We start from the raw sequence: 27,318 nt of genomic DNA on the forward strand, positions 1-27,318 counted from the left end.
CCTTCATTCTGGCAGTAAAAGCCACACTATCTGGTCCTGGGAAAGGCTGCACATAAATAGCATATTTCATTCCCAGTTCTCACAAATAGCTCTTTGATTCTTCCATTGAGGCCCATAAAGCATAGAAATAGCTCCTGAATTTGGCCACATATTGTGAGTGGCAAGAAGAAGCTAAGCTAGTAATGACCCCTACTCTTCAATCAGCGTCCCTGATGTGCCACTGACATAAAGCAGAGTGAGCAGTTACTGAAGCCATCTTAGACAATTCTATACCATTCAACATTATGCCATCTGCTCCAGTGTCCCACAGGTGGAGCAGCCATGCAGGTACACTTCCTTTCATTTTTTGCCTAAACTTGGACCCCAGTTCTACCAGCTCTGCAGGAGTATATGGTCTCATGGGGGAATGTAAATCTCTCTGTGGAGCAAGGAGCAGATCTGGATTCAAACCTCAGCCTGCTTCTGCTGGGTTTTTAACTTTTGAACCATTACAGGTCTAGCTTCCACTATTGTTTTGTCCTCTACTGCCACTTCTGAATGACTGGCAATACTGGATTCCCTGAGTGGGTTCCACTGAAGGTCCCAGTTTTCACTAGTCACCAATGCCCTTCCCTGGACTCTGGGCCTATGATTTCACTCAGTTTAGCCTAATGGCAAGCCATGACCTGTAGACAGTTGTCTGTTCTAAATGCCTTGACAGCACATCCTTGCCGTCAACCTGTTCAAAATGAGCCTTTTTCTAGTTCCTAACTCTTCCTATACTCCCTGGAGCTGAGCCTAAGTGGCTCCCGGAGTTCCCTCGCAGACTCCATGCGCTTTCACAACTCTGAAGTCAACTTGACAAGTTTCTCTTTGGAATCCTGCCCATTATGCCAATTTTTCAATCCCAGGGCTGCAAATGTCCCAGTGTATTGCTTTTCAATTCCAAAGAAAGAACTTGGAGGACTCAGCAGAAAAGATTTAGACATTTTATTACGTACCCATTCATTGGTGGTAGTGGGCCAGGATATCATTTGTGGAAGTGAGGGACAGGCAAGCAAGGTAGTATAGAGGGACAGAGGGAATTGAGATGTGCTGGCCTAATGACAATTTGTGTGTGTGTGTGTGTGTGTGCGTTGTGGTGGGGATTGAATCCAGGGGTGCTCTACCACTGAGATACACTCCCATTCCTTTTTATTTAACTTAAATTTTTAAAATTCCCCAGAGTTCCTCTTTTATTTTTAAACTTTAGTTATTTTTTTTTTTTATGTGATGCTGAGGATCAAACCCAGTGCCTCACAGGTACTAGGCAAGAACTCTACACTGAGCCACAACCCCAGCCCCTTAATTTTGTTTTTGAGACAGGATCTTGCTAAGTTGCACAGGCTAGTCTCAAACTTGCAATCCTCCTGCCTCAGCCTTCTGAGGGGCTGTAATTACAGGCATGTACCACCACACCTGGCCCCAATGACAATCTTAACTTACTTCATGGGTTGCTCTGGAGCTAACTTGGGCCAGAAAAACCAGACCTTCATGCCCCAGCGTTGATTATGCAATGTTGGGTGTGGGCCCACCTGGAAAAGGACATGACCTTGGATGAAGCAGCTGTAAGCAGATCCCTGGAAGATGTGACAGCTGACCATTCTGACAACACTCCTAACAGCATGTCAACACTCCTAACAGCATATCTCAGGTGTGGTGGCCACAGACCTTCATTGAGGAAGGATTTGGGAAGTGTGTCCCCACGTCCATCACACAAAGGAAAGTAGAATCAACCCATCCTGGTGGCAGAGCCTCAGACTCAGAATGAAGCACTGAAAAATGTCTGAGTTATTTTGGTATTTTATAAATGCAATTATATTTTCTGTGTCATCTTGTTAGGGCAAATAAAGTCTTCTTGTAAGCCTTTAGAGGGAACCTAATGATAATTTTCTATTTTTATTATTTGAAATTCTACTGTAAGAAAGAGCAAAGCTTTCTCCCAAATTTATTTATTCTATTATTCATATTGTTATAGACTCAGCTTTTATTTTAGTCTAAGGGTTATAATCTAATACTACCAATATTTTCTCACCTAACTGGTTCTAGCTTTGGCCATTAGGAGATCCTTTGAGTTGGCTCCTGTGTGAGAAAGTCATGTCCTTTTTGAGTTCTTTCATACTTTATGGAACCATGTAATGTTCCACACCTAGTCTTTTTCCCTGTTCCAGGTTGGGAATCAATTATTTCCCCAAGGGAACCTGGTTCCTTTTTAAAAAGAACAATGTTAGAAATTAAGATCTGGAAACTGGGGACTTGTTGGTACTTGGGAAGATTTTCTTAAAACATCACTATGTTACCATTATTACTCCTAAAAATATTAGCAATTCCTGAATATATCCTAAAGTCTGGTCAATGGTAAAATTGTCTCAATTGTTTCAATGTCTTTTTAGAGTTGATTTATTCAAATTAGGATCCAAACAAGGTTCAGTTTTTCTTTTAGTTGGTTTCTATTTTAGTCAATTTTTCATTGCTGTGAACAAAAACAAAACAAAACAAAACAAACAAACAAAAAACTGAAAAGAACAACATAGAAAAGAAAAAGTTTATTTTGACTCACAGTTTCAGAGGTTTAATCCATGGTTGGCTGATTCCATAGCTCTGGGCCCAAAGTGAGACAGAACATCATGACAGGAAGGTATGGTAGAGGAAAGCAGGTCTGGACATGGCAACCAGGAGCAGAGAGAGAGCTCTGTTCACCAGGGACCAAATATAAACCCTAAAGTTACACCCCCAGTGACCTTCCTCTTCAGCCACATCCTACTTGCTTACAGTTAACTGCCCAGTTAATCTATATCAGTGGATTAATCCACTATGTTAAGATTCTCATAACCCAATCATTTTTACCTCTGAAAATTCTAGCATCATATCATATGTGAGCTTTTGGAGGACACCTCATATCTAAATCATAACATTTTAAATTTTAATCTTTTTTTTTAAAGAGAGAGAGAGTGAGAGAGGGAGAGACAGAGAGAGAATTTTAATATTTTATTTTATTTTTTTAGTTATCGGCAGACACAACATCTTTGTTTTTATGTGGTGCTGAGGATCGAACCCGGGCCGCACGCATGTCAGGCGAGCGCGCTACCGCTTGAGCCACATCCCAGCCCCTAAATTTTAATCTATAACAGTCCCCTCCTTTTTCCCTTGTCATTTGTTGAGAAATAATGTCATTTTTCCTGTAGAAATTACCAGGTAGTAGATCTGATTACTTGCATCAGGACGGCGTCATTTGTTTTTCACCCAATTCATTGATTTTTTTTGGCAAGAAGATTTCAGAGGAGGTTGTATAGTTTTTACTGTCATATAATATCTTCTTGCCTTTCATTGTGATGTTATAATTATTCAATGTGTTCTGGTGTTTTTGACCTGATCTATTATAAAATTTTTTACCAAACTTTTCATCTAATGGTGTTAACATCCACTGATAATTATTGTCTAGATTCATTATTTCATTAGAGGCTGCAAAGTGAAGGTGTTCTATCATTCTTTTGGCACTCATCAGTTGTTTGTTTTATAAAAAAATTTCCCCATCAACTGAAATATGGTTTGTATAAGAAAGGGCTTGGAATAAACGCTCGATTCTTTCCTTAGCAAACTTTGAGGTGACCAGAGACTTTATTCTCCATGTCAAGATGAACTCATGAAATTTAACATTTAATATTATCCAGTCATCCTTTTAGATGCTCATTTTTTTTCAGTATTTAGCCAGTGGGATCACTTTCAGGTTGACTCTTGTGAAATGATCTCAGTAGCAGTTTATGGCTTCTTTGCTTTCTGGCAAGACAAAAGGTAGGTTAATCTAGTGCATTTTCTTCCCCAAATCTGAACCAGCCATTTCTCCCAATGGAATCCCAGTTCCTTTTATGTGGAAATAGTATTTTGGAGCTCAATGGTACTGACTGGGTTGGTCTCTGATTCTAGTGCCCCCCACCCCACCCCCTTTAAAAGAAAAACACATCAGATTGGCTCTTGTGTTCTTTTGACAAAACCCCACCCTTTTGTGAGTTCTTTATGGCACCAGAGGAAATTCCAGGCACGTCCTGTATTTTCTCTGCATCATGAATTCAAACTTACAGAAGTTTAAAATTCTGACATCCTCTAAGTTAGCAGTCTATCCCTTTTTTAGCATTTGCCATTATGTTTTACTTGGCTCCAACTAAAACTGACCTTGGAGAGGTCTTTTTCATCTTAGGGGAGGGTGTCCTTAGTTTCCATGACTGAAACAAGAGAATGAACTTAATGTTCCATGTCAAATGCAAGTATGCAAATATATTTATACAGACATGTATATATTGTATTATTGTATCTTTTTACATGTATTTTTTGCAAGGAGTGCCCTACGCTTTGGTCCCCCGTCTTTGTTGCAGTTCCCGCTGAAGCCTGGAACCTTTGCTCCACTTTCAGGCTGTCCAGGGAAGTTTTAAGCGGTGAGACCTCCCAAAAGTCCAACCAATAGACACCAGCGTGGGAATGCGGGACTGAAAGGAGGAGGGACGACCGAGACTGCGCGGTGAGGGGGTGGAGAAGAGGGGCGTGGCCGAGGCTGGGGCCGCCCCGCGGGGGCTGATGCCAACTGTCAGTCCAACCGCCAGCAGGCTGGCTGGGGACTGCGGCCCCCGGAGCGTCTTTCCGTCACGGGTCTGTGTGTGTGTGTCTCCGGTGTCCTCTTTCCGGCCAGCACCTCGCTCTTCGCTTCTCGGGGTTGTCTCCAGGTTCTCACTTTCTCCTTCTCCTTCACCGTCTCCCCATCCCTGGTGCCAGCCATTCTCCCGGGCTTCGGTGTCCAGACCTGAGGGCCTGCCCTGTGCCCCGTGGAAGAGCCCCTCGAGCCCAGCTCAGCCTCGAGAGCCACCGAGGAGCCTGGGTCCCGTGCAGGTGAGCGAGGTTGGGAGACACGAAAGCCACTCCATCCCACAGGAAAGTGGGGCCCTGTCACTGTAGGGTCAGATGCCAAGGCACCATCTGCGCTTTGGAAATCCAGCCTTTGGGAAATGTTGGGTTAGAGCCATGCGGTTGGTTAGGACCTGACAATCAGAGAGCATTCTTGGCTATTTTTGTTTTCTTCCCACTGAAGCCAAACTTCAACCTTAGATGAGCGTTGTGGGGATGAAGGAGAACTGAGACAAGGAAAACCCCTCTAACTACAGAGGTATCTGTGGGCAGCACAAACAGTCGTGAGCTGGAATTTAGGAGATCTGGAGCTTGGTCCATGTTTTGCTACTGAGTGTCCTTATATAAGCTCCCCCCGACCCCCAAAGCCAGGTCAGACTTTATTATTATTCCTCACTGTACTCTTTCTCAGTAAAAGAGCAGGGAGCATTTCATAGGAAGAGGATTCTATGGCAGACATTAATTTGAATTCTTTGCTAAAATGAATAGTTCCAAAGCATTCCTGTGTCAGATTCTTCTCCATCCTTAGTTCCAAGCACATTGTATGAAATAGATGTCCATGCCAGACTATCTGTATTAACACTGCTAACGTGATCAATATAATAATAAATAAAAAATTATTGATAATAGCTAATTGTTATAGTGATAACCCACAAGTGAAATTGTAAAGACATCTGAATTTGTAGTAAGACTTCTATTTGTATAGTGCTTTAAAGTTTGAAAGTCACTTTTGAGTGGTTCTTTATATGGTTTGTCTTAAGTAGGTACTATCCACATCTTACAAACAAGGAATCTAAGGCCTAGAGAGATTCAGTAACCAGCACTAGGTCACAGTACCAAGTGGAGGTGGGACATGAATCGAGTCACATGACAAATGCTTTTCCTTTGGTCATCTCTCCACTTCCTCTCCCTTTCCTTTTCCTAGTTCTTCTGTCACACTCCATGCTCATCCAGTGCTTCATTTTTATCACCTTGAGAATTCCTTTTTAGATGTTAATAGTCATGTTGGCTAAATGATTAATATTTAGATATAACTCATTATTAAAGAATTAACTTCTAAGATTTGAAGTATCTCTCCCAGAAATGAAGAAGGATTTAAATGCTCTTAAGAAGGGGAATTATAATTGTTGTTATTGCAGTCATGCATCATGGAATGATGACAATACCTACGAAGGAATGCATCATTAGGCAGTTTTGTTGTGTGAACATCATGACTATATATATATATATATATATATATACACAAACCTAGATGGAATAGCAGTAGGCTATATGGTACCTATATTTGAATGACCTGTATGGGATATGGAGATAGATACACACACACACACACACACACACACACACAGTAGCCTATTGTTCCTAGAGCTATGATGGACAAAACATGAGATTAAATCACGTATAAAAGAAAATGGTATAAATCAGAAGACTCAGTAAACATGAGATTTGTGAGACTGCTGATAGGTAACATGGATTCTGAAGCAAAGAGAAGCATAGAAATTAAGTAACATGCCCAAGGGTATGTAGTCCTCTTGGTTCAAATAGTTTTTTAACCATTACACCAGCCTGGCTCACTCAGAAGAAAGCTTGACCCTCCCTGGCAGGAGGGCCTGAACTGGGGGAGAGAGGTACATAAAGAAGACACTCTACCTTGGCCTGTTTTTTGATTATACTGTTGAAAGCCCAAGATTGGAGGGGGGGTAGATTTTCTTTTGACTCAATGAGGCCATCTCCCCTACTCCCCATGATAGTGACCCATAGTTCCTAAGTTAAAATCAAGTGACTAAATGAATCATTCATGCACTATTGGAAATTTTTCCTAATTGACTAGAGGACTGTCGCTAAAAGCAGTACTACTTTGTCTTACAGTTCATTGCTCAGAAAGCTGCCTGAGAGATTGGTTTAAAATAATCACACCATTCCTTTGCCAGAAGCTCTAGAGTGGCTCCCTATCTGTGGGATAAACACCTTAATAGGTATCAGAGCCTCCCAGGATCAGGAATCTGCTGACCTCTTCAGCCCCATCACTGCTCATAGCATTTGCATTCTATCTTTATATCCTACTGTACTACTGAAAGTCTCTTTGCTGTTTTCTGTTGCCTATAGGCTTTTCAGGTCCACTCGCTCTGCCCTTCTCCTTCTCTTCTAACATCCACTTCACTCATTTGTTCATTCAACATATAATGTACCAGGGCTGGTTCTAGGTATGAAGGTATAACAGTGAATAAAATAGATATATCTTTGCTCTTTTTGGATCTTCTCTTCTGTAGTATGTACTGAACAAGTATAATATATGAGCGATCAGAGGGTAAGAAATGGAGAAAAGAGCAGGAAAAAGGGACAGAGAAGACAAGGAAGTTGTCAGGGAAGTCCTCACTGGTTGGATGATGTTTAAATAGAGCTGAAGGAGATAAGAGAATGAGCTCTGTGGCTATCAGAAAAAGAGCTCCAGGCAGAGCATGTTAACTATATGAGGCAGGAGGTTACTTGGCCCACACTGTTGGGTGTACACCCTCTGATAGGGTGAACTAGGGAAAAATCTCCCGGCTTCTTTGATAACAAAGAAGATTGCCATTTACCTCTAAAATACAGTCGAAAATCAATATGGAGATTCCTCAAAAGACTAGGACTAGAACCACTGTGTGACCCAGCTTTACCTCTCTTTGGTGTTTATTCAAAGAATTAAAGTCAGCATATTATAGAGATACATGCATACCTATGTTTATAGAAACACAATTCACAATTGGAATCAGCCTAGGTATCTGTCAACAGATGGACAAAGAAAATGTGGTATATGTACCAAATGAAATTCTATTCAGCCATAAAGAAAAACAAATTATGTCATTCACAGAAAAATGGATGGAGCTGGAGAGCGTCTTGTTAAGTGAAATAAACCAGACTCAAAGTCAAGGATTGTATTGTTACTGGCAGCCAAACCAAGGAAACTGCCTGGATCCCTGTTGGCCACCTGCCTGCATAAGAAATAGGCAATGGATATACAAAGAAAAAATGAATTTTATGCAGTTTGATCAAAATGGGGAAAATCAGCTAGAATGTTGTTCTCTGGATTCTACAGATAACGAGGTAAATCCACTACAGAAATGAATACAATTTATAGAAACAAAAGCTAAGTGATTGGCTTATTTTGCTTAGCAAGATATTCTGTACCTCCAGTCATTTACTTGCAAATGCCATAATTTCACTCTTCTTTAAAGCTGAGTAATATTCCATTGAGTATGTATACCACATTTTCTTTATTCATTCATCTATTGAGGGATACCTAGGTTGGTTCCATAGTCTAGCTATTGTGAATTAAACTGCTATAAACATTGTTGTGGCTGTGTCACTGTAGTATGCTGATTTTAAGTCCTTTGGGTATAAACCAAGAAGTGGGATAGCTGGGTCAAATGATGGTTCCATTCCCAGTTTCTGAGGAATCTCCATACTGCTTTCCATAGTGGTTACACCAATTTGCAGTCCCACCAGCAATGTATGAGTGTACCTTTTTCACCACATCCTTGCCAACATTTATTGTTGCCTGTATTCTTGATGATTGCCATTCTGACAAGAGTGAGATGAAATCTTAGAGTAGTTTTGATTTGCATTTCTCTAATTGCTAGAGATGTTTAACACTTTTTCATATATTTCTTGACCAATTGTATTTCTTCTTCTGTGAAGTGTCTGTTCAGTTCCTAAGCCCATTTATTGATTGGGTTATTTATATTTTTGGTGTAAAGTTTTTTGAGTTCTTTATATATCCTAGAGATTGATGCTTTATCGGAGGTGCATGTGGTAAAGATTTTCTCCCAGTCTGTAGGCTCTCTAACCAAAGGCCGAATGTTTTCTCCAGTATGTGGATGCTAATTCACGTGGGGATAGGAAAGATAATAGAATGAAACAGACATTATTACTGTATGTATATATGTAACTACGTGACCAATATGATTCTGTAACATATACACTCAGAAAAATGAAATTATATCCCATCTATGTATGATATATCAAAGTGCATAAACTCATTCTGCTGTCATGTATAACTAAATAAAACAAATTAAAGAATAAAATCTAAGTGATATGCATATGTAGATTTTAGCTAGTCTATGCTTAGCTAGATATTTTATCAGTGATAGTTTTCTTGGCAATGCATATGTAGATTTTAGCTAGTCTATGCTTAGCTAGATATTTTATCAGTAATAGTTTTCTTGGCATCTGTTCTTTGTATGAGGAAGTTTTTATCCTCAGCATGAAGAAATTCAGGAGCTCTCTGTTTTAATATGTTGTCTCTCATATGTGGGAGCGAGAGGAAAAAAAAGGAAAAAATGGATTTTGTGAAAATAGAAGGTATATCTAAAAAGGACAAATTAAAAAAATAAAAATTAAAAAAAGAAAAAAGAAGAGAGACCAATAGGGTTGAAGAATGAAATTGGGAAGAAGGAGGTTAGGGTAAGGGGAGGTATGAGGGAATGAAACTGATCAAATTATGTGCATACATGAATATGTCACAGTGCATCCTGCTATTATATATAATTACAATGTGCCAATAAAAATGAGAAGGGAAAAAAGGGGGAAGAGAAGATCGCCTTTTATCTTAGGCTCCAGTACAGGGAGAAAATTTCTCAATAGAATTATTAATCACAGACATTCACTCAAATGGATTTGGGTTTATATTTGTTACCCAATACTCTAGAAACCCTGCACCAAGAAATTGACATTAAAAACCATCCCAGGCTGTTAAGACCCCTGGATTCTGAGCAGAATAAATGCAGAATGTCTCTGGGGAGAGACACTCTTGACATAGGCTACATAGGATTCCTACAGAGTTTTGAGAACAGATACGTCAGAGCAAGCATATTGCTTATTTTGTGTTTTGAGACCATGGTGTTACTTTTGTATGAAAAAATAAACATTTCAGTTCATCTGTGTCTTCCCTGTGCCCACCAGCAATGGAATGAAAGAAAACTTACATATAGGCTAGCATCTATGTATGGACACACACATTGAGCTGCTTCCTGTCCTTACAGAGATCATGGAAGAAGTGACATCATCCTCCTTCAACAACCCTCTGTTCCAGCAGGAAGACAAGAAAGGGATTACCTACCGGATCCCGGCCCTGCTCTATGTGCCCCCCTCCTGCACGTTCCTGGCCTTTGCAGAGAGGCGTTCAACAAGCAGGGATGTGGATGCACTCTACCTGGTGCTGAGGCGAGGGTTGAGGACTGGGCACTCAGTACAGGTGACTCATCCCAGATCTAGGCCTGGGCCTTATTTTCTCTCCACAGATCTCAGTGCACTTTGGGATTTGTGCCTTTTCCCATCAATGCTAGAAAAACCCTGTGTGGGGAGCTGAGGAGGGAGAAACAGTAAAAATAGTGTCTCTCAACTGAGTGTTTTTTGTGTGCCAGGGACACATTTGATCTTCACAGCTATTCTGTGTCCTAGGTACTGTTGTCAGTCATGGTTCACCTATAAGGAAACTGAGCCTCAGAGAGGTTGCCTTTTGCTAAAGGCCAAGCAGCTATAATACAGTGGTAGGAGGAGGCTTCAAACTGAGTCTCAACTCCAGAGGCCTCCATGGCTCATTCAGATTCAGCTAACATATGGTGAGCTTTTCATTTCTATTTCCAGTAATTTGTATAAATCACCCAAGGAAGTAAACAGTATTAGTCCAATTTTGCTATTGGACTTACTTGAGACCACAGTTAGTAAATAACAATATTAGCCATATTATTACTTTTGCTAAATGCTTAATGTGAGGTATGTATTATTCTTCTCATTTCATAGGAGGAAACTGGGCCTGAGAATTAAAGCAACTTGCTTTGGGCACACATGTAATAAGTGGTATAATTGAAGCTGGAACCCTTGCCCTTAAGTAGCACATTTATACCAAAAATATAGGGAAGAAAGAATAATTGCTGCTCTTAGGCATGGAAGCCCCGAAGTTATTTCAGACCCCATATTTCTTCTTGTTGCCTTCCTTACTCCCAGAGTGGCTGAAGTGAGGATCAGAGGAGGCAATGGCTTTGAGAGTCTTGTTTAAAAAATGTATGGCTGTGTCTCTGCCCATAATAGGTACTTTAATCTCCCTAACCTACCCTACTTTTCTACCTACAGATATCTGAAATCTTACCATTAAACCTTCAGACTTATAGCAGATATCTTCTTTTGTTACAGTGCAAATGTTATTGTGTTTAAAATGGGCCTTGACAACAACCATATTCTTGCTTTTGGTGTCATTGACTCACATTTCCAATCCCTGAAACCTTGAGTTATCTTCATGGCTCCCCAGGATAAGGCTCCTTTCTTGAATAACTGGCCTCCAAAGAGGCCTACTTCTGCATCCCAGCAGAATGTGGATATCTAGCTATTTAATTTTCTTTCGGACAGCCATGACCTGTGGTCATGTTGTCTGCTTTCTTATCAAAGCCAGAGAACTGTTAAGCATTTTTTGTAATCAAACTTTATCTGTTATATAACCTCACTGCCCAGTAGTCAAATACATTCACAAAATTTGTCCATTTTAACTCTTCTCTCTTATTTTATTTACTTTCATCTTCTGTTTTACTTAACCAAAGAGTCTTGAAGTTAGAAAAATCGTTATCTCAATGTCTTTTCCAATCTGGAAATATGTATTCCACTGATAACTATAATAGCTTAGTGGGTAAAGTTGTTTCTTTGGAGTCAGTAAAGACCTACATTTATTGGCTGTCTGACCTTAAATACTGTTTCATCATCTGTAGGATGTAACTGACGATACAAATTATACAACAAGAACAACACTAGTTATTTCCCAGAAAGGGCCTGCTTGCATAACTCTTTAAATGAAGACTCTAATCCTGTGGCAACTTAAATTTTCTTTTAAATGAGGTAATCTCTACCTTTCTATAATTATTCATCGATCTTGTTCTGCCTTCTAGAGCGGTCAGTATCTATACATAATATAGATAAAGTCCCTTTGGCAGAGAGCTTACTCTTTGAAGTACCTGGAAGCTATGTTCATGCCCTTTGAGTCTTCTGTTTTCTGGGATAAGCAGCTTTCTTTCTTTTAGTGGCTCTTTAGGCAGTGGTCCTAGTTTGATTTCTGGTCTCTTACTGACTTTGGGATCTGGTCTGAGATGTCAGTGTCTGTTTTTAAAAGTGTAGTATTCAGAATTGAAGTTAAACTTCAATATAGACTGGTCAGCTCAGCAATGAGGAAGGCTGTCTACTCATATCTGTCTTACCTTGAATCCTTTAATGCAGCCTAAGGTAAAATAGCATCTACTGTTTTGACAGCTGCATGACACAGTTGACTAATATTGAATAGATGGTCAGCTGAAACTTCTTAAGTCTTTTTCTTTCCTTTTTTTCATTTTTTAATTGTGGTAAGAGATATCTAATGTAAAACTTACATCTTAACCATTTTAGTGTTAATTTTATTAACACTGTACAGCTAATCTCTAGAACTTTTTTTATCTTTCAAAACTGAGACTCTGTATCTATTAAACACTCCCCATTTCTCCTTCTCCCCAGCCACTGACAACCACTACTGTACTTTCTATTTCTAAAAATTAGGCTATTACAAATACCCCCACATAAGTGGAATCATACAATGTTCATTTTTTTGTGATGGTTTATTTCATTTAGTATAATAATGTCCTCAGAGTTCATCCATGTCAGAATTTTCTTTGTATTTAAGGCTGAATAAAATACCATTGTAGTATAATTTTGCTTATCCATTCATTTGTTGAAGGACATTGAGTTGTTCCACCTATTGGCTGTTATAAATAACATTACATTGAGTAAGGGTGTGCAGATAGCTCTTTGAGACTCTGTTTTTTTTTGGGGGGGGGGATATATTTCCATAAGGGAATTGCTAGAACATAAAATAATTCTATATTTAATTTTCTGAGGAAGTAACTACTGTTTTTCATATTGGCCACAATATTTTATATTCCTACCAATGGTGTAAAAGTGTTTTGGTTTCTTCACACCCTTGCCCAAACTTATTTTTTTATAGTAGCCATTCTTATGGGTGTGAGATGAGATCTCATTGGTTTTTTGTTGTTGTTGTTGTTGTTTGTTTTGTGTCAGGGCCTTTCTAGGCAAATGCTTTACCACTATGCCACAACCCCATAGTGTGGATATAATTTGTTTCCCTAATGGTTAGTGATGTGAGCATCTTTTTTTCCCCCACTTTTTTATTGGTGCATTATAGTTGTATGTAATGAGGTACACAATATAATAATATAATTTGGCCAATGTCATTCCCCAATATTCCCCCTTTTTCCATCCCTCCTCCCTCCCCATCCCTTTCTTCCCTTCTACTCTTCCTTCAATTTTTATAGGAAACCCCCCACCTTTCTTTTCCTTTTTCCAGTTTTTCCAGTAAGTATCTTTTTATATGCTTTTCAGCCATTCCATCTATTCTTTTTTTTTAAAAGAGAGAGAGAGAGAGAGAGAGAGAGAGAAGAAGAAGAAGAAGAAGGAGGAGGAGGAGGAGGAGGAGGAGGAGGAGGGAGGGAGAGAGAGAGAGAGAGAATTTTTTTTTAATATTTATTTTTTAGTTTTCGGCAGACACAACATCTTTGTTTGTATGTGGTTCTGAGGATCAAACCCGGGCCGCACGCGTGCCAGGCGAGCGTGCTACCGCTTGAGCCACATCCCCAGCCCCTACATCTATTCTTTAATCAGGTTTCTTATCCCAGTCCTTGAGCTCACAACCTGTTTTATCTGTCAAGCCTTAGCTTGTTTGTTATGTCTCCATTGCTCCAGTTGGTTTAGATTATTTTGGATTCTAAAGTTTCAGTCCTTTGTTTACAGTTTCTTCTACTTTTGTATCAACTGTGCATTAGACATATCTGGCCCAAATCGTTTTCTTTTCTTAGCCAACAAGGATGACTGAGCTTCTTTGACTCCCCAGCTGCTCAATGATTAAGTTGACTTTATCCCTTACCTTTGAGTTAGTTAGAGTGTGCAAGGTATTCTGATAACAGAAGGGGCTTCCCAAGAAATCCTGAGTTTTCTGTCTCTAACCTAGTTCAAGGAAGGGTTTTTAATCCAGGAGTCTTAGAGTAGATCCCTCTGTGGGATGGGAGTAGCTCTAGAAAACTCTTATGGTCCAGTATGACTGAGATTCTGAGCTGAACTTTGCCCATTCATGCAGAAATTAAATTTTTTGAGAATTTATTTTTTATCTTGGATAGTTAATGATTACACACATGAAGGTGCCTATTTCTTCATATTCTTACCAATAGAATATTATCAAACTGTATGGTTTTTGCCATATGATTTTGTGATATGAAAATATTGTGTCAGTTTAATTTTAATTTATATTTCTTTTTTGTGTGTGAGATTGAACATTCTTTAGTTTTTTCCCTCTTTCTTTCAGTTGTATTAGCTTGTCCTTAGCCCATTTTTATTAGGGTTCTGAAAAATTTCCTACAAACTTATAGCATTATTTTTAAAATATATTAAGGAGATTAGGCCTTTCTTTGTGATATGTCTGATTAGGCATTATCTCATTGTATCCTTATAATACTCCTCTGCATAGATGTTTTTAAATTCTTCATTTAGTTGGTAAAGAGATTGAGGGAAAATAAGACTGAGCAGCTCACCCAATGTCTCACAATGGCGATGCAAGCAGGGTTAGAATGAGATATCTCTGATTTTGTGCTTGAGCTTTTAATAAAGCTGTTGTGAATTGCCTCCCCAGGGTAGCACAGGAAGGAAAAAAAAATTTTGTCTTAAATTTCCCTATATTCATCTAAAACTTCTCTGTTTTCCTGCCTGGCTTTGCTTTGCATGTTTTCTTCTTCCTTCTTTCCTTCCTTCCTTTCTTATTTACTTTTATTATTTTTTAATTATAGTTTTATGTTAGAGTATATTTTTTTCAAATATATTTACTTTATTTATTTTTATGTGGTGCTGAGGATCGAACCCAGTGCCTCACATGTGTGAAGCAAGCGCTCTACTGCTGAGCTATAACCCCAGCCCCCTTATTTATTTATTTATTTGTTTGTTTATTTATGGTACTGAGGATTGAACCCAGGAACTCTACCACTGAGCTATATCCCCAGCCCTTTTATTTATTTATTTTTATTTTGAGATAGAATTTGCTATATTAATTGAGGTTGGCCTCAAACCTGGGATCCTACTGCTCAACCTCCCAGGTAGCTAGGATTACAGGTGAGTGCCACTACACCTAGCCTTGCTTTTCTTCCTTTTCTCTTTTTTCCTTCCTTTTCTTTTTCTCTCCCCTCTTCTTTCCTTCTCTTTGCAATTCTCCTTCCTTTTTTGCCTTTCTTTTTTGCAAAATTTTATTTAGTTACTGTCATGTGCCAGGCACTAGACTTAACAAAATTAGTACAATTTGGTTTCTACCCTCACATGTCTCATAATCTAGGCAGGGAGACAGTTACAAAAAATTTGCAATGTTTTATAATTTCTGTAACTTACAGGGAATGCTTCACAAAGGAGGTGACTTTTGAGTTGGGTATTGGAGGATGATTTGGAAATCCAGAGAAAGCAAGGAACAGCATTTCAGACAGAAGGGACCACATTTATGATATCTAGCCATGTCTTTTTCCAACTTTATAGGTCATCCTACAATACTTGAGAATTTGGGGACTACTTGGGCCTTTAGAATTTTGTAGATTTTAGGGCTGGGGATGTGGCTCAGTGGTAGAGCATTTTCCTGGCATGCATGAGACTATGGATTCAATGTTTGGTACTACAAAAAAAGAATAATTTTGTACATTTCAATATTATTTATTTTTCTGTTTATGAAAAGTACCAATGCTTTTAATGAGCCTCATATCTTACATTAGCATTTTACTCCCCCTGTCTCTCCTTTTCTCTTGACTAGTGGGGACCCCTGAAGCCACTGGTGGAAGCCAGTTTACCTGGGCATCGGACCATGAACCCCTGTCCTGTGTGGGAGCAAAAGAGTGGCTGTGTGTATCTGTTCTTCATCTGTGTGCGGAACCATGTCACCGAACGTCAACAGATTATGTCAGGCAAGAATGCTGCTCGCCTCTGCTTTGTCTGCAGTCAGGATGCTGGATGCTCGTGGAGTGAGGTGAGGGACTTGACTGAAGATGTCATCGGCTCAGAGTTGAAGCACTGGGCCACATTTGCTGTGGGCCCAGGGCATGGCATCCAGCTGCAATCAGGGAGGCTGGTCATCCCTGCATATGCCTACTATTTCCCTTGTCGGTGCCTTTGTTTCACACTACCATGTAAAACAAGGCCTCATTCCCTGATGATCTACAGTGATGACTTCGGGGTGACATGGCATCATGGTAAGCTCATTAGACCTTTGGTGACAGTGGAGTGCCAAGTGGCAGAGGTGACCAGGAAGGCTGCTCATCCTATGCTCTATTGCAGTGCCCGGACACCAAACAGGTACCGGGCAGAGGCTCTCAGCACTGATCATGGTGAATGTTTTCAGAGACAGACCCTGAGCCCACAGCTCTGTGAGCCCCCACATGGCTGCCAAGGCAGTGTAGTGAGTTTTCGGCCCCTGGAGAACACACTTAGATGCCAGCACACAGGTGGCAAAGATGCTCCTACCATTCAGGAGAGCCCTCTGCTGGACAATTCACTGAGGCTGGAGGAAGGTGCTGGAACAGCATCAGAAACATGGCTCTTATACTCCCACCCAACTAGTAAGAAACGAAGAGTTGACCTGGGCATCTACCTCAACCAGAACCCCTTGGAGATTGACCACTGGTCTCACCCTTGGATCTTGCACTGCGGGCCCTGTGGCTACTCTGATCTGGCCGCTGTGGAGGAGGAGGGCTTGTTTGGATGTTTGTTTGAGTGTGGGACCCAGTGTGAGTGTGAGCAAATAGCCTTCCGTCTGTTTTCAGACCAAGAGATCCTGAGCTGCATATAGGGGATCTGCACCATTCCTGGTAGGAACCTGAGCCAATTCAAGACAAATAATTTACTGACTTTTCCATAGAAGAGAATGGCAGCCACAGCCAGGATAACAGAGGTTACTGAGGTATACAGAGAATCAAACCCTTAATATTGTGCTCTCTGCCTTTTTTTCATTTCTTCTCCAAAGAGCAAAATGAAAAATTCTCCATAGCTCCTGCAGTCAAAAGATCACTGACATGGCCGGTTTTAGAATATTGGACTTGTTACCTGAACTTTCTGGGCCTCAGGTGTCCATCTGTAAAATGAGAGAATTGATTCTGTGATCTCCTGTCTTCCCATTACTGGGAGAAGCAGAGAACCTATATGTTCCATGATTAGCAAGTCCTGGCTGCATAAGGATTCTGCTCAGAATGGGCGCCAGAGGACTTTATTTTCAAATGACTCTTCCCTAATCATCTTATAAGGTTACACACAGGGGTCGAGGCAAGAAGAAAGACCTGGATTTGTTTTTCATATTTAATAACAAAACACCCTTACCCTTCTAATCATGCTCCAAGCTTTGCAGGCTGTCCATCTTAGAGGAATTGAGCAAGACAGCAGAATCATGAGGTCGCCTACTTTCTCCAGCTTTGCAGCTCTGCTCAACCTTCCCTTCCTTATCCAGAAAACATTTCCTGGGAGAAAAATGAGAAACCAGCAGCCCTTGATGATGGTGCTTTCTGCTTCTGATATCATTATCTTGATGAAAATGAGCCTGATGTTAATTTTCCCATCAGAGTGATTCCTGTTGGGAAAAGGACATAGGTTTAGGATATTAGAACACTGGACAAACCAGGCATGTTGGTATACATCTATGTCCCAGCTACTCAGGAGGCTGAGACAGGAGGACCCCTTGAACTCAGGAGTTCAAGGCCAATTTGGGCAATATAGAGAGACCATATCTCTAAAAACAAAACAAAAAAATGGACAAAACTTCCTATGGTCCCTTCAAGGAGCTCACAGTTTATGGAGCTAGAAAAGGAATTAGATTTGAGAAAAAAATTGCTGATGGTGGATAGTTGGTAGATACTGGGCTCTAAATTGGGATGATGGTAACTCCTGATGTCATTGTTTTAATTGCATCTTCAGTATACCTGGAGTCCTCTGTCCAAGGGCTTGTCCAGGTGGCTGGGTTTTCCCCAAGTTGGTTTTATTCAGAATGTTTTTGTGGCACAGCCTCTCCTTTATCATTGGGGAAGGTCCTCACCCATTAGAAGGTCATGGGCTGTAAACCTCTAAATCAGGCCTAGTTGTTTGGACCTATTGGAATTGCTACTTTTGAAGTGGGGATGACTCTCCATCTAAGACTTTTGGGGCTGAACTTACTTAGTCAGTCATGGGTATCTCACATGATATTACAATGATTGCTTCTATCTTAGATTGTTTCCCTAATAGGCTGTTATTTTATGACAGAAAATTTACCATGAGATTTATTTTTTGTCTCTATCTTTCTCCCTATTTAAGGAGGATAATGCCTTAAACTCAAGCTAAATATTTTTTGGTGCTAGGTAATGATCATGAAGAGTAAGCCTAGTTATGGGATGCAGCTAGGAGGCTAGAGTTGTAGTTATACAAGGCAGGTAAAGAATGTCATACTTGAGCATATTGCTTAAGACTGTAACTTTGAATGGATTTTAAAAATCCACTTAGCCTTGCATACATTTGCCAAAGTAATCTTCTTAGTACAGTTATGATCTTCATCCATTTGTGTGTACATTTATTTAAATATTTCTTGAGTGGCTCTGCATAATGCAAGGTACTTCTGTTGTCATTTCTTGGTTCAAAATCATTTGTGGCTCCCATTGCTTACTAAAGTTTAAACAGCCTGACATGCAGGACCTTCCAGTTGGGGATTAAAAATAATACATTACTACTTCCCTTTACTTCCTTATATGAAGCCCACTATCAGGGAAGACCTTTGTCAAGCTGGCCAAGTGAAGGGTGGCAGGGGCCTAGGGGTGGGCAGGGTTGGTGGTATAGGGAGGAATTGAGGAAGAGGAGAGTTAAAAAAGCATTTCTACCTCCTCCTAAGAGGTAGAAATGCCTTGCTCAGCAAAGCTTTCCTGAGCACTACACCCCCAAGTAGATAGGGACTGGAAGGATGGCTAATTCTAAACCAGGGATAAGAACATCCAGACTTCTTTAGGATTGTCTAAAGGAGTCAAGGAAGGGATCTTGGTCATGTGCCAGCATGGGCCAAAGCTGTGTAACATCAGTATTCATAAGATATCCATCTCTTAATTGCCCCTCACCCTGTACTCCTCCCTTACCTCATTTGTTCTCCTTAATGGCTAGCAGTGAAACTTTTAACTGGAAAAGGGCTTATGTGCTTACTTAAGGGATGAGGAAATCCAGAATGAGGCCTAGAGTGGGTGATGGCAGCTGTGAAGAAAAAGATCAGCAGATATGAGTCTGTCACCTTTAGGAAGGGAGAGAATGTGGCCCAGTTGTGAAGCCTGGGCTGGAGAGATGGTGTAGGTGGTAGCTGCTGTGAAGAAGAAATGACAAAAGGCTGGGGATGTTTCCTGAAACCCATGGGAAGGGAGAGAACCCTGCACAGGCCTGCAGCTTAGCCTGAGAGGAGGGTCAACCTAGCCCTATACCAAGCTAACTTAACTTGGCCATGCTAAGTGAACAATAAATACAGCTATAGGCACTCCAGTGCTGGTGCCAATCACCCAAGGCCTTTAGGGCCCTGGGACCTACCCTAAGTAAGCTCATTTCAGCTACAATTTGGATGGTAGAGTGGAAAAGATAGGGAAAGTGGTGACAGCTGTGAAGAAAAGAGGAAAGCAGAAGTGTACCTCTTGGGACCAAATTAATTATCCTTTGCCCTCCAAAGCCCACCGTCCTGTTCCTTGGAGAATGGATGCATCCAGCATACATGACCTACCACTAGGTGTGCACCCAATCAAGTGCCCACCCATTCAAACTGTTGACCCTACTCATGTTCCTTAACTCCTCAGCTCTTTAATATTTATCTCAGGTCCTTGTTGTTTTGTGCTTTGTTTGTACCTGTTTTTCCTGGTGACCAGTTTCCCCTCAGGTGGCCAAAGATGTTTGTGACTATAGCCAGAGATAAGAAACTTTTCATTTTGCCTGTTGGGTAATCCAAAGGACCCATAGGGGTCAACCCAAGGCTGTAGGATTGATATCTCCATCTGGATCTGGCTGCTGTCTTCCCCAGTAGGCTATAAGTGTCCCTACTGCATTATTGGAAGAGATGTCATGTCATTCATCTCTGTGCTGTCAGAGGCTGTACTCTTGAGTTTCTTTTTGATTCTTCCACAGGCTGCTCTGTATATACCTCTCTAGGCCTCTGCTAGGCTGGAGACTTCTGAGATCCAAGTCTGTCTGACTACTCTCTGTCCTTTTTACCTTGAAAAAATATATATGAAATGACTTATCTATAAATACATACTTTTTCTACTACATTTGGAATTCCTTGAAAGTAAGGACTGTTTGATTGCTTTCTTTGTCCTCTGAACCCAGTATAGGGTCTGGAAAAGAGTGGACAGTAGAAAAGACAGGCTAAGTGAATGAATGAGTCGGCCTTCTGGAACTAACTAAGGAGGCCCAGAGGGAGTTCTGCTACAAGGAGGATATTATGTCTCTCTATAGTTGCACAATATTCAAAACCTGCTGAATGCTCACCCTAAATGAATGTTCTCTGCCCTGGCCTGCTTCCATGTTAGTCATAGTATTTCCTGGGAATGGGCTTTTCTTTGGCTTGGTCCTGCCAGATGTTCTCCAAATTATAGCCCAAGCCTAAACCCAAGCTATGATTCAGGGTTCTCATTTCACAGGTATTTCCCCTCTGTCCCCGATTAGATTTTCTGTAATTGCCACTTTTCTAGGACTCCAAGGAAGATGCTGAGACTCAGCATGTTCTGAGTGGTCTTGGCTTTATGATGCCAAGTACCAAAAATACTCCTTGTATCATAAAACTACCACCACTCTTAAAGAGTAAAAAGCTTAATTTTGTTGACCACTGTTTTTTGGTTAAGGAAACTGAGATGATGATCATTCTACTATCTATTCCCAACTTCAAAAATGAATTTGAGGCAGTTCTTTTCACAAGAACTTTTACTTTTAGAAAACCTTAATAATAACAATCCATTGTGCCTTTACACATTGCCATTTGAACATAGTTGACTGTGAAGGGAAGCAGGGCAGGGGCTATCAAGACTAACTCAATAGCAGGCTATTTAAATAGAGGATTCAGGGTGTACAGGGTCACAATGACCCCAGATCCAGTGCTCATCACTGCATGTCTTATGTATTTCAAAACACTTTAAAGTTATTATCAAGCTGTAGTTGAAAAGCCCACAAATGTTTACCTAAACATAATGAATGGGCTTTAGTTTTAACTTCTGATTTTAACCGAATTTCTGTTAGTTCCATTGGGATGCTTATAAGGCACTACTGGATTTGGCCATATATTTTAGCACAACTTCTTGTGTTCTGTCAGATCAGTCGGTTAAATTCACTTTTGAAAAGGCTTCAAATGGGCAAATCTTTTGCCATAATACTGAGAGTCCTATATGATCAAACAAATAAAGTTTGGAGAACTACTAATTTACCTCTTAAAGTAGTTTACAGTAATTACTTATATAATCATTTAAAAATCTGGTGCTCTGTTTTATTTTTACATGTTTTATTAGATGGCTTAATGTCTGAAGGGCTTTGGGGCTTGAGAGGAATACTCAAGTCTGCTATGTAAACTTTAGTAGTGAACATTATTGAACTCATATCAAAATATTAAAACCTTTAAAATATTTATACAGTAATAAATTTGATTAAAACTGCCTTAAATATAAATACCAATTATAAATTAAGTAGACCTGATCCTTTTTTTTTTTTGATACTGAGGATTGAATTCAGGGGCACTCAACCACTGAGCCACATCCCTAGTCCTATTTTGTATTTTAGAGTCAGAGTCTCACTGAGTTGTTTAGTGCCTCACCATTGCTGAGGCTGGCTTTGAACTTGCAACCTTCCTGTCTCAGCTTTCTGAGTTGCTGGGATTACAGGTGTGCACCATTGCACCTGGCTTAGAGCTGATCCTTTTTGAAAAGTTCAAGCACTATAAATATAGGTAAAATATAACTAATCCAATTACCATAAAATATACCCTTATACCAAAATGGAGTACAAGGAGTTGATGCCATGGATTTACATTTTGAGAGTTCGAATTTTTAAACCTCCCCAGGCTTTTAGTAACTTTATTAGGGTCTCTCTACTCTCACCTTCCTAGGGATTTAGTAATAGCAGTACCAAAGAAAAAGAATACCTGCCATTTTAGACAAGCTGTCCAATAGGCACATTGAACTGGTAAGTTGTTGGCTAGAACCACAGACAAATATCCTTGACCAGTGGAAAAATGCCTGCATGCATTAGAAACAGAATAGAGTCAGGAAGCATCCTGATGCCATCCACTTGGGCTCTTCACTGTTGTGAGAACCAAAGACCCCCTGACCTTTATTTTATTTTTTAAGCTACTGTGAGTTGGATATATATAACTTGCAACCCAAAGAATTTAAATATCCATTCTCACTGAAAATTTGATTACTTGGTACCATGACCTGTTAGTCACTACCTGAAGATGAAATATAAGCCGTAAGTAATTAGCTGTCAATACAGTCTACTAAAGTTTGACAGTATTATGTAAAAGGTACGTTACCAAGAGAGACATTGGGATAGACTGCAGAGGACCTTACTTGGAGGAACAGGAAGCTTAGGATCCTTGTTCTAGAGTTAGCCACTAACCTGCTGTATGGCTTTGTCTGAGTTACTGGCTCTCTCTGGAAAGCAGTTTATTCAACTTTAGCATGAGCACATCCATGTCCTCCTGCCTCACCAGGGATTGTGTGCGCTTGCTAGGCCAGTAAATTCTGAAATTTATGTTATATAAATGGGAAGATAAATTGCCTTTATCTGACCTTTGGTCTTCATGACCCTCAGCACTGGCAGCATGTGATGTTTGAGTGCTAAGAATGAATTACAGAGGAGAGAGTGTGGCAGGGCCCACTGAGGAGGGCACTGAAAGGCTGACAGCCATCCCTTGAGGAAACTGCAGGCCTGATGGTTTTGACCAACCTTCTGACTTTTCCCTGTATCTTTTGCTTCCTTACTATAAGGAATTACCTAATCTAGGTATGGAAGAGGCCACAAGTAGTCAGAAAGGGACTTGGTCTGCCTCATCTGTCCTGTGTGCCTACTAGAAGGCCAGCGTATTATAGGAAAGAAAGGTGCAAGGAGAATAACATTTGTAAAGTGCCTACTGCATGCTTTGAGTTATATATTCTCTTGTTAACTCTTTAGAGAGAGAAATATATTTCAGTGTTACACACCCAGTAAGTAATGAAGACAGAAATGATTGCAAACCTCTGTCTTGGTCATTCAGCAAAGAAGAGGCAGAAGTGGGATGATGCTTACTTCACAAGTTGATATGAGGAGAGTGGTGTTGCCTAAGTCCTTGGAGCATGGTGGGCATTTAGCAGCTGGTAAGAAGCTGAAGGTGATGGTCCCTGGAGCAGTGGGTCTCACTGTGTGCTCAAACCAAAGTCATCCTTTTTTGTTTTATCCAAGAGAAATGCATTTCTTTTTCTCCTTGGAAGCCCAGATCTACTGGAATCATATCCCAGTGCCCCCAACCTTTAGAGCAGCTGCCTTTTCAAAATCCAGAGTCATTCTAAACATAGATTTTGTTGTCATCAACTAGGAATGGAACCAGAAATGAGAGCATGGATTCCCTGAAGGGGTAAACATAGAACTTGATAACAGGTGAAGCCGACTTAGTGCCAATGGGAAGCCCAGGGGCCTGCAGGCACTGGGCAGCTCTCTGAGCCACAATTTGGAAATAGATTTTTGTGTTTGGCTTTAGCTAGCAGTGCTGCCTCAGTCTTTCCCCACTGTGGGCCAGTCTCTTGAGCTGTACCCGGTAGCTAGGTCTGAGCTCCCAAGCAAGGTGAATAGTCCTCCATATTCTCTCATCTTTGTAATAACAAAAAAAAAAAAGCAAGGCATCATTGTCCCCAAGCTACAAATGAGGAAACTGAGCATTGAAAAGGTTAAATGGGCAAGTATCTTTATAGTTTCTTCATCTATAAAAACCAGGGTAATAAAAGTCCCTCATAGTGTTGTGAGGATCAAGTGATACAATATTAAAACTTAGATAAAAGTTTAAAAGTATCTGGTACATAGTAGGTGTCCAGAGAATGGAAGCTTCTGGGACTTTTGTTTTTTCCTGTAGTAATTATATTAGCCCATCACATGTGCACAGTGGGTGCTAGAGCTAAATGCTTGTGTCTCCCTTAATTCATATGTTGAAATTTAACAAGGTGATGATATTAAGAAAACGGGCCTTTGGGGAGTAATTAAGTCATGAGGGCTTGTCCTCAAGAAAGGGACTGGGGCCCTCATGAAAAGCCTAAAGCAGCTTATTAGCCCTTTTGTCCATGTGAGGATGCAGTTACAGGGTGCAGGCTGTGAGGCAGAAAGCAAGTCTTTGCTAAATCTTCAGTCACCAAATCTGCTGGCCTTGATCTTGAACTTTCTAGCCTCTAGAACTGTGAGAAATAAACTTCTGTTGTTTATGAATTATCTAGCCTAAGGCATTTTTGTTATAGCAGCCTGAACTAAGTGTAATTAGCAGTACTTTTCAAACTTATACTTGCTTATGAATCACCTGGGTAGATTAAAAAAAAAAAGTTCTCAGCCCCCCATCCTCAAGTTTCCTTCCCCAAGAATCTAATTCAGTAGATCTGGGGTAGGGCCTGAGGATTTGCATTTATAATGAGCTATCAAGGAATGCTGATGCTGCGTGCCAACAGACCACTCTTTGAATAGAATTCAGTTGCAATGCTTACCTCTCCATCTATTCCCTCACCTAACTTCTACTCATTCTCCCCATGAGGTAGGAGGAACAGTGTCTGTTACTTGAATGTTCATGTGAAACCAAGCTCCATTTCCCAAATAGGTGTCTAACTTAAGTCCCTAGCCTGCCAATCAGCTGTATTCTTGCTGGGTTAGAAAGTCAGCTTTCCTATGACTTGGCAATTGCCTGGGTTTCCTACTAATATTCCTACCTAATCTCATGGAGATTATAAAAGTGATACTATAGTTTGGACACAGACTTGGGCCTGTTGGGCACAAGGTGCTTTTCCATGTGTAAGACAGGTTTACATGGCCCCAGGACTCAGCCAAGGACTGTGTAGGTGGTAGACAAAGAGACCTTGAGTTAGTTGAGCTGCTGAGGACTCAGTTCTGTGAAAAGGGGTTTTATATGCCTGCAAAAAGGGAGAATAAGGGTCAGGGCATGTGAGTCGTCTAGAGAATTGCCAAGCTAAAGATTGCTGAACTCCATGGATTTGTGAGTCAAGTCTGAGACTCAGGAATCGAGGATGGGTTACAAGATTCCTATCAGACAATAACCTGACACTATGTAAGGTCTGGACTGTTATATTCCGCTCTCAGTGGTTACATTGTATGTGGCCACAAGGCAGAGGTCCTCCTGACTGCCTTTTGATACTAGCTCTCTCCACTCAGGGACTCTAGACTCAAGTTTCTCTGGGGTCAAGGCATTGGGAAATTGACAAAAGGGAATGGTGCCCTTCCTGCTACTCTGTGTGCCTGGTTTAAAAGCTCAGACTTCTGTATTAAAATTGAAGGATGGTTTTAGGATATAGAATTTGGCCTGTTGGCTGGTATGAGCTTTAAGGAGAGGAGACTAAGTCCATTTGTTCATCATCTTATTCTGCTAATGTAATAGGACTCAATAAATATTTGTTGAATGGCTGTTCCATTTTCATCACTTGGAGAAGTAGAGATCCTACAAAATTCAGAACTCAAAGGTAGGTCTTAGACAGGATGGGACACTCCTGCCCTTTTTGACTCACTTGTTTTGATTTGAGACTTCCTGGAATCAAAGTGATCCAGAGGATGATCCCCAGCATCTCAAGTTAAAGTGAACCCTGGATTCAGGTAGGTGCCACTAAGAGGACCCCAGGCTGGAACTGAGGAAGATCTACTTTGCATTTCAGTAACCCTTGCACTTACCATTCTCTTTGCTGTTACTCAGAAAGAAACCCTGCCTGAAAGCCTGATTTGAACACTGCAGTCCTACATCTACTATGTAGCTGACATTAAGGAATGGTTGCTGAGCTCATCTGGAGCCCTGAAAATGAACAGTGGGGTTTCCAAAGGCCAGTTGGTAATGGCAATAATTATCAGTGAGAGAAGACCTAAAGGGGAAGATGACCCTGGAGGCCAGAGCTTTATGTGAGAAAGAAAGGGACTTGAGGGTAGGGAATCCTTGTTTGCTTTCTAGGCCAGTGGGTGTCCCAGTGCTCCAGGAGTTCCAGTGGGAGGACACAGGTCCAGAGTCAGGAGTTGGGACAAATCCTCATAGACCTCCTGGGCTCCGTGGGCCTGATAAGGATCCAGAGTCAAAAGCTAATGCACCCCTACTGTGGGGCTAGGGCTGATCCTGCCAGCTAGGAACAGGTAGATTCTAGATTCAGGAGCTCAGGTCAGTGGCAGTGTTAGGGCAAGGCTGCTGCTTTTGATGGCATTCAAAAGTGCCTGGCCAAGGGGCAAGAAGAGCCTGAAATCCAGCCAAGAGTACTAAGGCTGCTACTGTTTAGAGGTTCATCATTTTCTGTGTAGCACCGAGTGGGCCATAGAAACCCTGGTCTTGAGTAGCTAAGTTAGGACTAATCACTGCTGCCCGAGAATTCTGGGCTGGGAAATCCATGATGTCTGGCTTCTTTGGAGGATTCTGGGTCCAAAGCCTGGCTCCCCTCCTTGTGATATCTAAGAGAAGTTGACCTGGATCTGTGAGTCAGGCTGAGTTACCCTCACTCAGGGCCACAATACACCTGCCCTGCATTTAAATATAGATCCTCTTGAATGAGGACTGTGGATCTCTTTAAAAGAAACTATGGGATTTCTGGTTAGAGGGCAGACATTAATAAAATATATTTTCTATGACAAAAGTGGGAGGGAAGAAGGAAAACAAATGGCATTTAGTAAAATGTTATTTATTGAAGTTATTGAGTTGAACGTTACTGGATAGAAAAAATTATGCTGGGAATGAAGAAGCAGCCTGGGGTAGAGGTAAAGGGTCTTAGTTCTAATTCTAGGTTTAGATTTTCCTTTTTTATCTCTCCCTTCCTTGCTTTTCTTCTCATCCTCCCAGCCCTGCTTTTTAAAATCAGCTGAGGGGCTGGGGATGTGGCTCAAGCCGTAGCGCGCTCGCCCGGCTTGCGTGCGGCCCGGGTTCGATCCTCAGCACCACATACGACGAAGATGTTGTGTCTGCTGAGAACTTTAAAATAAAATTCTCTCTTCTCTCTCTCTCTCTCAAAAAACAAAAAACAACCAGCTGAGTAAGAACTTGGGCAATGTAGTGAACTCTGAGCCTGCTTTTTCTCCTCTGTAAGGTGGGCACAGCAGCACTAACCTCATTGTTGCCGTGAGAGCTTGTAATCCATCTATGTGATG

General features: G+C 40.8%; 1 protein-coding gene across 2 annotated transcripts; it reads left to right on the forward strand.

Annotated features, from left to right (window-relative positions):
* Positions 1-4,756: 4,756 nt before the first annotated feature.
* Positions 4,757-25,611, forward strand: Neu3 (neuraminidase 3). 2 transcript variants are annotated; one of them, XM_046441975.2, is made up of 4 exons: positions 4,765-4,896; positions 7,763-7,995; positions 9,933-10,144; positions 15,755-25,611. In XM_046441975.2, exons 3-4 carry the CDS (start codon positions 9,938-9,940, stop codon positions 16,784-16,786), a joined length of 1,239 nt encoding a protein of 412 aa, XP_046297931.1. In that variant the 5' UTR covers positions 4,765-4,896; positions 7,763-7,995; positions 9,933-9,937; the 3' UTR covers positions 16,787-25,611. The 2 variants fall into 2 exon arrangements, with proteins under 2 accessions (XP_046297930.1, XP_046297931.1); XM_046441974.2 differs by lacking the exon at positions 7,763-7,995 and having other exon boundaries at positions 4,757-4,896.
* The last annotated feature ends 1,707 nt before the right edge of the window (positions 25,612-27,318 follow it).

The sequence above is a fragment of the Marmota monax genome, unplaced genomic scaffold (assembly GCF_021218885.2).
Source record: "Marmota monax isolate L192 unplaced genomic scaffold, Marmota_monax_Labrador192_F-V1.1 WCK01_AAM20220418_F8-fsc00068, whole genome shotgun sequence".
NCBI lineage: Eukaryota > Metazoa > Chordata > Mammalia > Rodentia > Sciuridae > Marmota > Marmota monax.